We start from the raw sequence: 16,241 nt of genomic DNA, 5'->3' as shown, positions 1-16,241 counted from the left end.
AGGTTTAGGGTAGTTTTTTATGCAGCAATAGCTAACTGATATATACACCTGTGCAGTCAGGATCCCAGGATTCAAATGACAGGTTGGTTACTACTGGTTACCTGCCAAACAGAAGACACTATGTAGATATCGATTTCCTTTTCCCTTTATTTAAAGTGGGGCCTCTTGTTAGATGGGGTAAGTTACACCAAAATGTATGTTGACATGCTTGGTGCTTAAACTCACACAGTCCCCACACCACAGGAGGATACAGCCAGCCATAGCCTAACCAGCAGGGTGAAGGGCAAATCATAAAAAAAAAATTTGCCCTTATTCCCTCTGCATTCAAACTTTGGAAGTCAGGGCTGTGGACAAATCTGAAGGCAGGTTTCTCTTCCTGAAACCCTAAACTCTTCGTTCACTGTCTGGCCTTTGGAAGGGTGAGGGACCCCTGCCCAGCAGCAGGTGGGCAGCAGTGGTCAACCTGTGGACACCTCCTGACTGCAGCCCCGACTCTCTCACTGGGCACTGCCTCTCCCACCCTTGGGCATGAGGAGCGAGATGGGCAGGATGAGGGTGTTCCCTCACCTCTGGCAAGAAAGGGGGTCCAGGCCCTCGACCTCCCTGAGATTAGACTCACCAGGGCCCTCAGAGCTGCTCTTAAATGCGGCAGTCACTGCCCACGTGGGGCTGCTGAGCTCTTTGGATGGGGCTGGTTGGAACTGAGATGTGCTAGAGGTTTAGATACAGAGTGACTTTAAAAGATTTAGTACCCAAACACCTTCATTAGTAATTTTATATTGCTCATATATTTAAGTGATAATATTTTGGATCTATTGGGTTTAAGTATTACCATCAATTTCACCTGTTTTCCTTTCATGATACCACTAGACTACGGTAAATGTCACATGCGGCTCACATTTTATTCCTATGGGACATTTCTGACTTAGAGGACTCCCTCCCTTATCAAATCTCATGCTGCCTCCTCAAGGGACCAGAGGCCATGAAGGTTATGAAATCTGAAATTTTAGAAGAACTGTTATTATGTAATTTCCAATTTTAAATATTACGTATATTACTCATAAATTGATATAACCTTATGTGTAAGGTTAAATGCCAATGTTCCTGGCAGCTCCAGGGCCCAGCACAGGAAGTCAGCCCTACCTGGACAGGGCAGCAGACAACAATCATTCATTCAGACCTCATTCAGCCACACCTGGAATCTCATCTCCTGTCACTCAGGGGGCAAGGGGGCGGGGCCTGGAGCCCTATCCAATCAGCGGCTCCGTGGTCGAGCCTGTCCAATCAGGCGCGCAACCGGCAAAGGGGAAGCACTTCCTGAGTTCCGGGCTGGACTTTTCCTCTTACAGGTGCGCGTGCCTACTTGGTCCGTCTCAGCTGCTCTTTCTCCTTCGTTCGGCAGCCTCCTTTGCCCTGTGTCCTGCAGGTACTCGAAGGTCCCTAGAGAGGATATCGGGGGGCTCCTTAAGCCGAGAGATGGTGAGTCTGCGGGGCCGAGCTTCCCGAGACACTGTAGGGGGCCGGCGGGAACCGGCGGCGACCTGGGCCTCCCCGGGGCAGCTCTGGAGTCTGGACCCGGAGTCTCCTGGGTCGCACAGTGCGGCTGGGCCGGCAGCTGGGACCCCGGGCGTCCCGTCCCGTCCCATCTCTGCGTGGCGACCTCGGCCCTGCCCGGAGCCCTCTCTGGGCAGCTCCGTGCCTGCAGCCCCGCGTCTCCCCACTTTGTGCGGTGATGACAGGAGGGTCCTTAAGGGAGAAACCCGGCTTGCGGGGCGGGGTTCGGCCTTGGAAGGAGCTGTGGTCCGTGGGGTCCCTGGTCCTTCCTTTCTTTTGTAAAAGTTAAACTGAGGTTTGGTTAAAACGTTAAAGACTGTGAGCAAATAACGATTCGTGATTCAGGAAACCACGGCCATGGATTGTGGTTTGGATCCACCGGAGGGGTTTGAAGGAAAGGGTTTTATAAGGTGCATGAGGAAGCAAACCCAATTCAGTAATTGATTGGCTGCAGTTATGTAGTCCCCTTATTTGAACTGCCCAGGCGGAAATTTCCTGGTTATGTAATCAAAGGTTAATTGATGGTTTGTCGTTAATTAAGAATATTTTGTTTTCCTTTAGTTATTTACAAGAAATGCATGAGTTACGTTTTGGTTTTCTTAGGTAGAAACCCAGGGCACTACAGCCATTTCAGTGTAAGTGCCTCCTATTTAATTATTTTAACACTCCACAGGGGGACTGATTTTCCCTGTATTTGTATGGCAAGTAGGGTCTCAAATCCACTATCCTGTTCCCCCAACCTAATTCTTCTAAGGCTTGCAGTAAAATTCTAAATTTTCACTTCCTTCCCCTGATTCTCAACTTCCGGCTTCCCCTCTAATTCACAACATTGTCAACTATTTGCTCTTTATTGTAGATTTCAAGCAGATGCAGCCTGACCATTAGAGCCAAGGCCAAAATGCAAAATAAAAAGTTTGCCTTTATTCTACTCCATCCACATCTAAACTTTGGAGGTCAAGGCTGTGGACAGATCAGAGGTAGTTCCCTCCTCTTGGGGCTCCACTGATCTCTGGGAAGGAGGATGGGCGGCAGGTGGGCAGCAGTAGTTCACCTGTAGCCACTTTCACCTAGGCCCTGAAGGCCGAGTCAGTGTTTGTCCGACAGAATGGGATGTCAGGGGCAGCATGGAAAAGCACAGAGGTGAGAGGGCAGGTGTCAGGTATTCTCAGGCTTCTGTGGTTTGGGGAATGTAGACCTCAGTGGAGGAGCGGCAGGAGCTGGGGTTGCCTTTAGACTGGTGCCTGAGAGCACTGGCTTTAGAAGCTTGATTTTGGCCGGGTACGGTGGCTGACTCTTGTAATCTCAGCACTTTGGAAGGCCGAGGCAGGTAGATCATCTGAGGTCAAGAGTTCAAGACCAGCTTGGCCAACATGGTGAAACCCCATCCCTACCGAAAATATAAAAACCAGCCAGGCATGGTGGCTGCACATGCCTATCCCAGCTACTTGGGAGCTGAGACAGGAGAATCGCTTGAACCCAGGAGGTGGATGTTGCAGTGAGTCTAAATCATGCCGCTACACTCCAGCCTGGGTGACAGAGCAAGACTCTGTCTCAAAAAATAAAAATAAAAAAGGCAGCTTGATTTTGTGAGTAGTGCACTTCTTAAAAGGGTTCCAGGTAGCGCTTTTGAAATAGGAGATGGGAGATTGAAGGTGGGTGACTTCATAAGGAGTGGGGGGCCTTTGCAGAGCAGAGACCAGTTTGTGGAGGAAGATGAATTTCATCCCTACGGGATGAGTCTTTGATGATACTGAAGGGAGAGTCACATGTTGATACCCAGGAGGCAGCTGTCTCCTTGGTCTGAAAAGCCTGATTGAGGCCAGGCTTGGCTATGAGAGCTGGGAAATGGGAGGACCTTTGAAGCCGTGGGAGAGGGTGAGGTGAGAATGAGAAGCTGGGGCCCAACACCCCCAGCTCAGGACTGAAGGAAGAGGATGGAGCTGGAGAGGGAGGGATGAGGGTGTGGCATTGGTCAGGGAGGAGGAGGAGGTAATGAGCCATGGCCTGGGGTGCTGCTGGGTGGACTGATGCCACTGGGCTGGAGAAGTCCTTGAGGCCTGGTGATCTGGGGAGAGTGGTTTGGGCATGAGCTTAGGTAGAAGCCAGACTGGTGGGTCCAGGAGCAGTGGAGGAGAGAGGCACAGGATGTGGAAGGGAGAAGGTGGTGGCCTGCAGGCACACCGAGCTAGGACTCTAGGGCTGAGGCTCGGGAGGGCACGAGTCATAGGCACGGGGACACTGTTCCATACAACTCGTACCCACCCAGTAGGGGTGAGGCGGACAGCCCTCCTTCAGCAGCGAGGCGCATGTGCCTCAGTGCCGTTCTTGTCACCCCCAGAGCCACCATCACTCATGTTCTTGAATGGGAACTGCCTGGAGAGCATGAAGAAGGAGCAGGAGCCAGAAGGAGGAGGCTGAGCCGCCCCAGGAATACGAGCTGGATGAGGCCAAGCCAGGAGATGACACCACCAAATAGGAAGTCACCATTCAGGATTCAGCCTTTTCTCTGGAGATCCTGGCCCCGGGATTGAGCCCTTCTCCCTGCGGGTACAATGGCCCCAGGATCGAGCCCTTCTCCCTGCGGGTACAATGGCCCCAGGATCGAGCCCTTCTCCCTGCGGGTACAATGGAGGAGGGGAGCTGGGGACCACAGCCTGAGCCTGCTGGGGAGGATGAGGGTGGGAAGCCCAGCCTTGCCCCGGCTCCTCCTGCCATGCTGTAGGCAGGAAATGGAGGGCTCTGGGCTCTGCCCGGGGTCACTCTGCTAGCGTGGTGGACCTGGGAATGGAGTCCGGGTTCAGGTCACTGCCTTATTGCTAGAGGACAGCTAGCAGGTGGGCCTATGAGCCCTATTCAGGGAGAGGAGTGAGGAGTGTCAGGTCCCAGGACACCCCAGTCTTGCTTTGTGTCCTCAGGCAAGTTACCTCTCTCTGGGCCACGCCCTTACCATCTGTCATATGGGGGTGGTGGTGGTATTGGGTGTTCTCCAGGGACAGAGCCAACCCAGAGGACTTGCAAGCTGGTAACTTGGTGGGGAGCCAGGCAAGGCCCTCTCACGTCCTCTCCACTCACAGGCTTGGGCCCTGGAGCACTCCTTCTGGAAGGAAAAGGCCATTTGCCCTGGGCTGCTCAGCCCTTGGCACTAGGCAAGGGCAAGAGCAAGGCTGCTGTTCTCCCTCCCACCTTTCTTCCCTCTCCCTCTCCTCTGCTCCGGGGTTGCTCATAGGCTATGGGAAGAGTCAGTGGAGCCAGGCTCTGTCCTGCACTTAAGCACACAGGTGGCAGGGCCCTGATATGGGTGGGCGGCCCCATCTCCCTTTCCCCTGCCTGCCATCGGGTTCAGCACCACCCATTCCAAAGGGGGTCACCCCATTCCAGGCATGCAGCTGGATGGCCCCTGTGATGGAGCACACTATGGACTGCATGTGTGGAGAGTCGCCTGCACCTGGAGGCTGGGCTGTGAGGAGCACAGTCCTGCATAGGGGCCTGCGGCCTGACCCTGCCCTCACTGGGAACCCCCTTCCTTCTTGGGTGCCAGGTGGGGTTCTGTGCACTTCCCTGAGGCTCCATGTGGGTCTGCTCATTGGGGAATCTGGGGCTGTACGTGGGGAGGGAGGAGAAGGGACTTCCCAGAGCAGGATGCAGTGCACAGGCTGAGCCCATGTCTCCCTCCCTGGTCCCTCTGCAGCCCCAGCACTGGAACGAGGAGCTACAGACAATGAGGGACCTGCCAACAAGAACCGACCTGAGCAGCTGCTGCAGGAAGGAGCCATGTTCAAGGGGCCTGAAGCCCCTGGTGAGTGAGTGACAGCGTCACAGCCTCAGGCCCACCTGCCTCCTGCTGGAAAGTTTTCTTGTGCACAGGAGGGAAGCGAGGGAAGCTGGCACAGTCCCAGTCCTGTCAGGTACCCTGAAGGCCTTCTAGCCTTCTGCATCCTGGCAGACCATCCCAGCACCTTTCTCTGGCCTCTTTGAGACTTTGGGTGCCTGGGAGGAGAAGGCTCTGCCTGGTATCTGGGCTGAGCAGCCAGGGCCATCCAGCTTCCCACCCTCCACTGAGTGCCATGGGGCCCTTCCCCGAGCACACGGTGCCCAGCATGGCCCTTCTAGGGCAGGGGTTCATTGACGTAGCACTTTCAGCTCTCTGGGGTTTAAACGTCATTAATGCTGTTTCTGAGAGAAATGAGGACAAAATAATTGTTTAAAAAAAGTCTCTCCTAAACTTCCTGCCTCGAGGTGATCATGGAAGAAGTAATTTCTTGGGTACTAACTTTACCAGGATGGTTCTAAGTGCTTTATAAGCATCATTTCCTATAATCTTCTGGTCCCCTTGTAAATATCAGTACTTTTTGTCATCATTGTTGTGTAGGTGAGAAACTGGGTCTGAAGTTACCTGCCCAGGTTAGCCGGGCACATGACCAGGGAATCCCAAACCTGCCCCAGCCCTCGCACTCCTTGTTAGCCACTAAGCTCTGCGCCTCCTTAAGTGTTTAGTTTTTTCAAAAAATGGTTTTCTTGCCCTTCTCTAAATCTAAAGAAACTGAGGCAAGAGTCCCTGGCTCCCAAGGCAGGCCTGGCTGCCTCCCCCATCTTGGTGAGCAGGTGGATGTAGCCTGAGGCTTTTGTGGACGTGGCCTCTCACCTTCCCAGTCTCGGCCCCTCCCAGGCACACAGCAGGTTCAGGGTGGCAGCCACATGGGGGCCCATGGTAGTCAGGGGTATCGTCATGGCCATTAGCCCCAGTAAGGAGCCCAAGATGCAGATGTTCGTCTGGAGCCACATCGTCTTGAGCGTGGGCTTTGTTGTTAGTGGCCACTACAAGGACTTCGCTGGGGACGTGGCAGCCTCCATAGCATTCACCAATGACCTGAATGGTGAGCAGTTACGCAGTGCAGCGGACCTGGAACGTCTATACACGCTGGACACAGCGGAGGTGGATGACTGCAGCTTTTGGGTCAGGTTCCCCTCATCCCTGGCATCCTGGAGTGGGACCAGGAGCAGAGTGTCATCTGTAGCTTCACTGACCTTGCAAGACGGTGATGTGGCCCCCGTGGTGCTTGGAGCTGCTGGAGCATGAGTTAGCTGCTCAAGACTTTGTGGCACTGTGTGCTCAAGCACTGTGATGAGGAGGAGGAGCTCTTCTCCTCGGTGAGGGCAAGGGCGTCACTGGCAATGACAGGTACCTCTTCGTTCTCTACCTGCTAATCCCCCTACCCCTGACCTCAGCTTCCTGCTTGTGCCCCGCAAGGGGCTGGGAGAGGAGTGCTCCCATGGCGGCTTCCCCTGCACCCATAGGCACAAACGCCTTCGTGGAGCACAGGTGAGGAGCAGCCCTGTGAGGCTGGAGCTGCAGCCGGCTGCACCCAGCTGGGGGCACGGGCACCCTGGGCTGTTCTGGGGCTGGATTGTTGAGGAGAGAAGCTCTGTACGGTGAAGCAGGGCTTGTTCTGACCACACTCACTAGAGCTGCTTCCCATCAGCCTCCCAGATTCAGGATCTGGAGCTTTGTGTTGGTTGCAAGCTAGGGAGCAGTGAAACCAGCGGCCCAGCTGAGCTGTGCTGTTCTCCTTAGGAGCATTTGGAAGTCGCTGGGTGGTTGTGAAGGTCACAGTCCCCAAGTGTTGCTGCTCCTGCTGTTGCGTGCTTAGGAGTTGACCATGTTAAATGTCGTACACACAAGTAACTCTTTTTCAGAAGCCAGTGGCGTTCCTGTCTCTGTTGAGAGTCCTGGCCTGATGGGGCCCCCCTATTCCTCACCTCCATACTCTGGCTGTCTTCTTCCTTTCTGGGGAGATCTGGCAGCCACCGCCTTGTTGCTTGGGTCTGTGAAAGCAAAGCTGAGTTCTGGTCGGCCTTGCAGCAGGAGAAGGAAGCCGACCTATCTACACCATCTATTAGGCCCAGGTGGGCTGTGCCAGGACTGGCGGGCTGAACTGCACCTGTGGGCAGCTGATCCTTTCCTGCCTCTGCTCTCTCCCCTGTTTTTGGGTGAGGACCACAAGAAGGAAAGCTTGGAGAACATCAAAGGCCTGGCCCAGGAGGCCGTGGCCCAGCAGGGCACCATGAACAGGATCTACCCGTCAGCTGCAGAGCCAGCATCCTGCCCCTCCAGGTGTGTCCGTGGGTGGAGCCCGGCTCCCACCCAGCCCAAGTAGGATGAGCCTCACTCACAGCTCATCCTCACAGCCCCTTGGTTCGCAGCTCCCAGCATGGCCAGCATCTTACAGCAGCTCCAGGTCATCAGTGACATCCTCCTCATTCCTTTCTGCTGAGGCCCCTCCACAGCTCGCTACTTAGAAGGTGGCCTTTAGTTTTTTAAGATATGTAATATGCTGACATGGCTCAAAATTGAAAACAGTGATGAGAAGTTCCTTGTGAATGCTTCCAGAAATACCCCATATGATATCTTTCCCTCTCTTTTTTTTCTTTGCAATTGTGGCAGGCCACGGATGAAGGTTATTATTGTTTACTTCATTTAACAATATGTCTTGGTGATCTTCCATTTCAGTTCCTAAGGAGTGGCTTTATTCCTTCCCCAGCTGCCTCTCGCTCCAGTGCAAAGTGTGCCTTAGGAGCAGGCCCTGAGAACTCCCGCGGTGCTGACACAAGCAGCGCTGCCTTTGGGAGCCCCTAACCTCCTGCCTTGTCTCCCCTCATTGTGGGAAAGGGGTTTGGTCAGCCAGGGGTGTCAGCAGCCCTGCCCCACACCCATTGTCTACACCCAGTCTGGTAGCAAGGAGGCTACGGAGTGCAGCAATTGGAACTGGATGTGAGAATGAGAGGCAGCTGGGCCCTCGGCCAAGTCAAATGCATGGAATCCTGACTGTCAGCAATTAGGGATCTTTTTGCTTTTGGGAGGGAAGCACTTGTTCGACACGTCTCACTGAATAAGGCACAGACCCTGATCTGTCCAAAGTGGGAGTTTAACCAAGCTAGAGGAGGGCCGAGGGCCCTGACCCAGTCTGACACCCACCTGCCCTCCCACCTTCCTAGCCAGAAGACTAGGAGAATCTGATAGCAGAGGTGGTGCAGCACCACCAGCTCCAGGAGTCCAGTAAAACAGGGATAGGGCATTCTGGAAGGTCGAGGCAGATGGATCACTTGAGCTCAAGAGTTGGAGACCAGCCCAGGCAACATGACAAAACCCCATCTACAAAAAAGTGCAAAAGTTAGCCTGGTGTGGTGGCGCCACCTGTAGTTGCAGCTACTCAGCAGGCTGAGGTGGGAGGATCGCTTGAGCCTGAGAGGTCCAGGCTGCAGTGAGCCATGATCGTGCCACTGCACTCCAGCGTGAGTGATAGAGTGCAACCCTGCCTCAAAAAACAAAAAGAAAAAACAGAGCTAGGGCTGAGGAGCCTATGGCCACTGAGCCTGAGCCAACGGGACCAGTGGAACTGAGCTCCCTGCCCTGTGGCTGCCAAGGAACCTTCTTCCTTGAGCTTGCAGGGGTCAAGAGGGAGGAGAGACAGATGGATAGTCAGCGGCCCTGTTATCAGTGATGCAGACTCCAGGAGAAGGGGCAGGCCCCTCTCCCATGTTCCACCCCTACCATCCTCCTACCAGCCTGAATGCCCCACTAAAAGATGCTTTTGCACTGATTCAGTGAATATGCAATGCAGAGGCCCAAGTGAAGCCCCATGAATGGTTAAGGGGCCCCTCGGGCTCCCCATTTTTCCCTCAGGCTCCCCATATTCCCCTCAGCCTCCCGATCTTCCAGCAGGGATGTGGAGTACATCCATGGCCAAGAGTATTGATTTGTCCTTCCCAGCCTGTACATCGCGCCGAGACAGTGGTGAGTGGATGACGTGCAGATGGGATTTCTCAGCTCATCTGCATGGTTGACGTTATGGCTGCTGCTTTTACTGCAACAACTCCCAGGCCCAACCTGGCTCAGTGTCTAAGTCGTAAGCCAAAAAAGATGGGGAGCCAGAGCTTTGTGGCAGGGCTGGGGGTTGGGGTGCACTTTAGTTTTGTAGAAGGTTGAAGTCTGCAGTGGTTTTATTTATCATGATTGGCCTGGTGGTAGCTCCAGGCTGAAGGGGATGGGTTTGTCAGTGGTGGTCCCCCAGATGTTCCTGTGCCCAGCCCTGGCCTGTTTGCCCTCAAGCCCAGCAGGAGGTGCTGCCACAGGCTCTGACTGGCCTCCTTGCTCCCTGTACCCAAGATGGACATAACTTTGGGGTCTACAGGCTGAATATATCATTCTCCCCATTTTAACCTGAGCTGCCTGACACAGGGAGGGTGGGGTGGGTAAGGGACCTGGGGAACCAGGGCCGAATCATGGATCCTGGGGAAAGGTTGCAGACACAGGAGGGGTTGTCACCTCTCTGTGGAGCCCTGCTCCTTGCCACACAGCACCTTCTGCAAAGACTAGCTCTGGGGGTGGCAGGGAACCCCACAGGCCACGGTTGCACCCTCTCTCCACCTGTCTGTGCCTGTTATTGGAGCCTGGACGGTGGGACAAATTACTACCCTGTGAGCCTGAGGGAGCCACATTAGGCTGTGACCTCTGCCTGGGGCTTTGCAGAGAGCTGCTTATGGGTATAGTGTCGCCAGACACCTTGTTTCAGACGAGTGGGCATAGCTGCCAAGTGGTGCACCCCCACAGCTGATCAGGAACTTTTTCTCATTTTTGAACCATCATGCCTTCATTTCACATTGGAATAAAGTGAGGTTTTGAAACCTGCTGCCCCAGTCTCATTGGATTGTGAGGGCTGTTGTCAGGTTACTAGGAGAGGAATACGTATAAATTAGGTCAAATTGAAGGTTATGCTTGTACTGTCACCTGAGTGGGAGGTAAGAGGTTGGGGTCACAGGCACTCAGTTGGGGTTTACCTGGCCCAGTCACTAGACTTATGGGACTGTGGTGCAGGTGAACATCCCGTCATTGGTGGCAGAAGAAAAAAAGCTGGAGTGAAGGCCAGGTGGGGGATGGGTGCCAGGTTGTGTGGCCAGGCCCTAGGCATGCTGGAGCTATTAGGTCACTGAACATTTGACTGGGCACGTGCCCCTGTCCCTTCAGTTGAGGTGGGATTGGCAGCACTCCCCAGACGGCATGAGTGCCGGGAGAGTGGAGGAGGACCTGACATTTGCCATCCTGGGGTAGGTTTTAGAGCTCACTAGATGCTTGTGGAGAGCTAATGAGATGGGAAGAAGGCAGCCCACCTCGATGGACCTGAGGAACAGAGCCTGCGAAGTGAGAAGTGGGTGTGTGGAGGTGGCCTGTCTAGAAGAGGGCAAGTTTAAGGCTCATTGCAGTGGCGCCATTGTTGGAAACGGGTTTATAAAGTGAGGAAGAATCCACACTGAGACAGTGGATCACTCAGCAAGCCTAGTTTTACTTCCTGCAGGAAGGGTGCAACTTGCTGGCAGTGTTGCCACGAGAGCACACCTGAACAAGGAAGACAGGGACATTTATAACTTTCATAACTTGACACAATAGCCCTACTGCTATGTCCAGTTTCCATTGGCCGGAACGGAACCTCATATTCTATGCTTGACTTGATTGGCTAAAATCTTGGAAATTTTCTAAAGAGGTAAAGGCAGAGGAGAACAAAGGAAAAGAGGAAGTAATGAGGAATGTTTAGAGAAGCGATAACATTTTCAAATAAGGAAGGGGAATAAGCTATGACCTAAGACTTGCCTGGGCTTGTCCAGGCGTGTCAGGGCAAATATTTAGGTTAAAGTGGAAGAACTAGGAACACAGGGTGCACTTACTTCTTTATTATGGCTAACAGCTACTTTATTAGCAAAAGCTTTAAAGTAAATTAACCTTTGAAGAAACTTATTTATTCGTAATGAACTAAGGGGAAAGCTTTGAAGAGGAACCTTTTATTTATTCTTACTTCCTACAACTATCTCAGCTCACTGCAGCTGGTGGCTGCTGCCAGACCATCCCTCTCCAGAGCAGGGAGGCCCTCAGCCTCACGTATGATTGAATGCCTTTTGGGATGTTTCGATAGTCCTTTATTTCTTGGAAATTCAGAAAAGAAAAAATTCTAATCCTCGTGTCTGTTAGTTTCGCTGAGCCAACTGATAAAAAGATGTTCCTGACCTCGAGATTTTGAGTGACACCCAAGGGAAGCCACCAGTGCCTTGGCCACTGCATGCTCCCCAAACCCCCAGCAGTTCCCTCTGCAGTCTCACAGTTGTGTCTTGAGCAGTGGGGTGAGGTGTGGTGAGAGAGGTGCTAAGGGAAGGGATGAGGGTCTTTCTTGTGTTATTAAAACGGTTAAAGAGTTGTTTTAAAAAAAAAAAAGGAAAAAGAAGAAAGCCTTTATGATGATGTTAGCACAACTTTGTAAATTTATTTGAAAACACTAATACGTATATTTAAATGGGTAAATTTTAGGGCACATAAGTTATATCCTAATAAAGTTGTTTTAAAAAAAATTAAAAAAAAAAAAAAAAGAGTTGTTTTAGGCCAGGCGCGGTGGCACATGCCTGTAATCCCAGCACTTCGGGAGGCCAAGGCGGGCGGATCACGAGATCAGGAGATGGAAACCATCCTGGCTTACACGGTGAAACCCCGTCCCTACTAAAAATACAAAAAATTAGCCGGGCGTGGTCGCACGCGCATGTAGTCCTAGCCACTCGGGAGGCTGAGGCGGGGAATCCCTTGAACCAGAGAGGCGAAGGTTGCAGTGAGCCAGTATCTCGCCAGTGCACTCCAGCCTGGGTGACAGAGGGAGACTCCCTCTCAAAAAAAAAAGTTGTTTTAAAGGTGTCCAAATGCCCTCCTTCTTAAACTTAATTAGCTAATAAGATGCCTTATACAAGCAGGTAAGGGAAAGCAAGTGCATTTCAAGTCCCAGCTCACCCCAAAATTAGCTGTAATGCCCTCAGGAGGTGGCCCCACACCAATGAGCCTGTCTGCCATTCAAAAAAAAAAAAAAAAGTGATGAGGGGCGGGGCCTGGAGCTTTACCCAATCAAGGGCGCTGGAGTGGAAATCGTCCAATCGGAAGCAGCCTGAGAGCAGGGGCGGCTTCCGGGATTTGGCTGGGGCGTTTGTCCAATACAGCCAGAGCTCGCGTCTTTTCACCGCAGCTCCGAATCCTTCGATCCGAGAGGCCCAGGCGGCTTCGCGTTCTGAGAATAAACAGAGCCTCTCTTGCTCTGTGACGTGCAGGCACTGGGAGATCTGTAGCTAAGACGCCAGGACATTCCGGAAGCTGGGAAATGGTGAATGTGCCGGGTCGGGGGTCCCACAGGAGGGGGCGGGGCGGTCGGAAGCGGCGGGAGCCCACTGTGGGGGTATTGGGCCTCCCAGCAGTCAGCTCCGGGGTCTGGGCTCCGAGTCCCCTTGCCGGCTCAGTTCGGCCCTCGGTCCCCTCCGCCTCAAGATGGCGGCTGGGCCGGCAGCATCCCGTCCCGACCCCGCGGGGCGACCTTGGCCCTGCCCGGAGCCGCCTCTGGGCAGCTCCGCACCGCAGCCCCGAGTCTCCTCATATTGTACAGTGAAGACGGGGAGGGTCTCGGGAGACCCCGGCTGGGCGTGTGAGTGGTGTGTAGCAAGAAACTGCCCCGTAGGGTCCCCAGTCGCTCCTTTTTCCTCTTACAAATTAGAGAGTGGCCGGGCACAATGGCTCCCGCCTGCAATCCCAGCACTTTGGGAGGCCCAGACGGGCAGATCAAGAGGTCAGGAATTCAAGACTATTCTGGCTAACACGGTGAAACTCCATGTCTACTAAAAATACAAAAAATTAGCCGGGCTTGATGGCGCGCACCTGTAGTCCAAGCTACTCGAGAGACTGAGGCAGGAAAATCCGTTGAACCCAGGAGGCAGAGGTTGCAGTGAACTGAGATCGCGCCACTGTAGTCTAGCCTGGGCTACAGAGCGAGACTCCGTTAAAAAAAAAAAAAAAAATTAAAAGGAGTCACCCTTAAAGCGTTAAAGAGTTTATTTGAGCAAACAGTGATTGGTGAAATAGTAAGCCTGCCACCGTGGTTTGTGGTTTAGGGTCCTCTGGAGTGGCGATTTCAAAACTCATGGCTTAGCTTTTGAATGTTGCCAGGGAAAAGAAATAGGGACAATCTCTCTTCCACTATGGCTGTAGCAGAAAACGAATGCATTTCCACAGAAAGTGTGCTGGATTAATTGGTCAATTACAAACATTCATTAAAACATCAGGTCCTCTCCTTTGCAGAGTGGAGGAATTGTGACAGTTGATACCTGTGTTCCATATTCTACAGCTATCTGGATGTCCGAGTTTAATGCCAAATTTTGTGAGACAGAACTTGGCACCGCCTAGAAGTGTTCGCGTATACTAAATGATCTGCTGTTATTGGAAGTAATTAAATTCCATGTTAATTGTCTGAAAGAGGTATTTCGGCTTTTCCTGTTGAGGCATAAAGTGTAAATGCCGTACAGTTTCCTTCCTTTCTATAGAAACTGTGTTTGAGTGATTTTGCTCTTTTCCTGAAACCTGTTAGGTCACTGAACATCTGACTGCTGGGCACCTGCCCTGTCCCTTCAGTTGAGGTGGGATTGGCAGCACTCCCCAGAAGGTGTGCAGTGCTGGGAGAGTGGAGGAGAGCCTGACGTTTGCTATCCTGGGGTAGGTGTTAAGAGCTCACTAGATGCTTGAGGAGAGCTAATGAGATGGGAAGAAGGCAGCCCACCTCAAGGGACCCGAGGGACAGAGCCTGCGAAGGGAGAAGTGCGTGTGTGGAATAACCCTGACTGGGAAGTAGAAGACCTCAGTCTTCTTTTGAGCCTGCAAAAGGAGGTGACTGAAGGCTCAGTTAGTTCCTCCTAGGGAGCGTCCCCTTCAGGTGTCCCTGGGGTTCACAGCAGCCATGGAGGGAGCCCTTTGTACTGGGAGAAGCTGCAGAGTTCTGGAAAGCCGGGGATTTGCAGGCGGTTGTGGTTGAGGTTGGGCTGGAAGGGAGGGTGGGAGGCTCTTTCTGAGGGTGGAATTGTTAGTGTCCTGGGGCTGTTTCTTGACTTTGTCAAATAAAGCATCTGGATTTAGGTAAGAAGTTCCTTTGCACGAGGAGGAAAGCACAACTGTAAGATTTTTGTGGATCTCACAGTTTAGGCAGAAAAGGCTTTTCTTTCATTGGGAGGAGCAAACATGATTAAAGTTGGGAGGGGAATGGGGCACAACTCTGGGGCACAATCAGATCCCAGATCAGAGAATGTTTCCCCCAAGTCAGCCTGTTCTTAGGAGGGGCATAAAGAGGGGTTGACTGTTGGCCCAGGCTGTGGGTGGGACAAAGTTCAGGGACCTGGAGAAAGAGACAAACTTAAGCGAGTTTGGTTAACACATATTTTATTCTGACCACCAAAGACAAAACTCTTTAATTGCTTATGAGGGGGGTAAAAAAAAGAAATAGGAGAGTCTGTGGCTTTGTGATACCTTAAACAGGGAGCATCATCTAAGTCATAATGGGAAGGGTGATTCTTTGCAGTAAGCTGTTCGTGGAGAACACAAAGGAAGGGGGATTTCTTTCATCACAGCTGCTTACCAGGGTTAACTGTCCACCCCGTCTTTCCCCACCGCTTTCTGTTGCCCATACATCTCTTCCATTTGGCTGAGTTACATCTTTTATAATAAACTGGCCAATGCAATTACAGTCTTTGCTGAGTTCTGTGAGTCCTTGTATAAGATGAATGAACTTGAGTAGGGGATTATGGGAGGCCCCAGTTTATAGTTAGTAGCTCTGAAGTATAGATGGACCCTGGGGATTGTGACTGGCATCTGTAGTGGGGACGGTGTCATGGCATTGAACTCTGACCTTGTGGGGTCTGTGCTGCCCCTAGGGGTGTCAGAATTGAGTTACTGGACAACCAGTTGGTGTTGGGGAATTGGCTGTTGTTCAGCAAACTCTACACATTTAGTGTCAGAAAAAAAACAGCACAGGGACCCGGGCTGGAGAGAGACTCTGGGTGTCTCTAGAAGGGAAGCTCTATTCCCCTGCACACAGGCTGTCACCCTACACAGAGTCCTGTGATTCCACATCTCCTCCCAGGGAGAGGCAACTGAGGACAGAAAGGGAAGAAGTTCTGAGAACAGAGTCCTGCCCCCACTGTGCTGCCACCACACAATTCCAACCACTCCTGAACACACCCACTAGGCACTGACTGGCCACACCCCTTCCAGGACAAGACATGACCCTCAGGAAATTGTGCCCATAGCACCTTTTCTCCTAGAGTTTCCTGTCAAAATTCCCATACAAGTGCCTAAAAGACTCCTGGCTTATCCTTGCCCCCAGACCCTGAACTGCAGCAGCAACCCACACCCAGCCATCAACCAAGGCTTCTGGACCACCCAGTCATCATCTCGTCTGCCAGCATGGACACAGGAATAAGTCAGAGCATAGCGCCACCTGGGCCAGTATCTGTAGCACTAACCAGTCCTTCCACCAATTCTGCACTATCCCCCATGCGTGAGTTTTTAGTTGTACCTTCCCTTCTTCTGCCTTTTACTTCCCCACAAACCCTGTCAGGGTCTCACTCTGTCACCCAGGCTGGAGTGCAGTAGCATGATCATGCAGTCTTGACCTCCCTGGGCTCAGGTGATACTCCCACCTGAGCCTCCCGAATTGCTGGGACTACAGGTATGTGCCCCCACACCCAGCCAATTTTTGTAGAGACGGTGTCTCACTATGTTGCCCAGGCTCATCACGAACTCCTGGGCTCAAGTGATCCACCTGCCTCTGCCTCCCAAAGGGCTGGGATTA

At 52.6% G+C, this 16,241-nt stretch overlaps 1 protein-coding gene across 7 annotated transcripts in view; it reads left to right on the top strand.

Annotated features, from left to right (window-relative positions):
• Positions 1-1,318: 1,318 nt before the first annotated feature.
• The window catches only part of KRBOX5 (KRAB box domain containing 5), a 47,045-nt gene continuing 32,122 nt past the window's right edge, over positions 1,319-16,241 (top strand). For 2 of the 7 annotated variants that reach the window (XM_012469939.2, XM_012469934.2), the window contains exons 1-3: positions 1,319-1,479; positions 3,893-4,175; positions 5,243-5,350. In XM_012469939.2, the coding sequence (XP_012325362.1) occupies positions 4,107-4,175; positions 5,243-5,350 (177 nt within the window). In that variant the 5' untranslated portion in view covers positions 1,319-1,479; positions 3,893-4,106. Of the gene's footprint in view, positions 1,480-3,892; positions 4,176-4,932; positions 5,093-5,242; positions 5,351-6,363; positions 12,738-16,241 lie in introns of those variants that run through there. The other 5 variants (XM_064362693.1, XM_012469935.2, XM_012469937.2 and 2 more) reach the window with 5 other exon arrangements.

This window comes from Aotus nancymaae, unplaced genomic scaffold (genome assembly GCF_030222135.1).
Source record: "Aotus nancymaae isolate 86718 unplaced genomic scaffold, 86718_ANA_hifiasm-v0.15.2.pri h1tg000049l, whole genome shotgun sequence".
NCBI lineage: Eukaryota > Metazoa > Chordata > Mammalia > Primates > Aotidae > Aotus > Aotus nancymaae.
The sequence above is the reverse complement of the archived record's forward strand: the minus strand, read 5'-3'. Positions and strand labels throughout refer to the sequence as shown.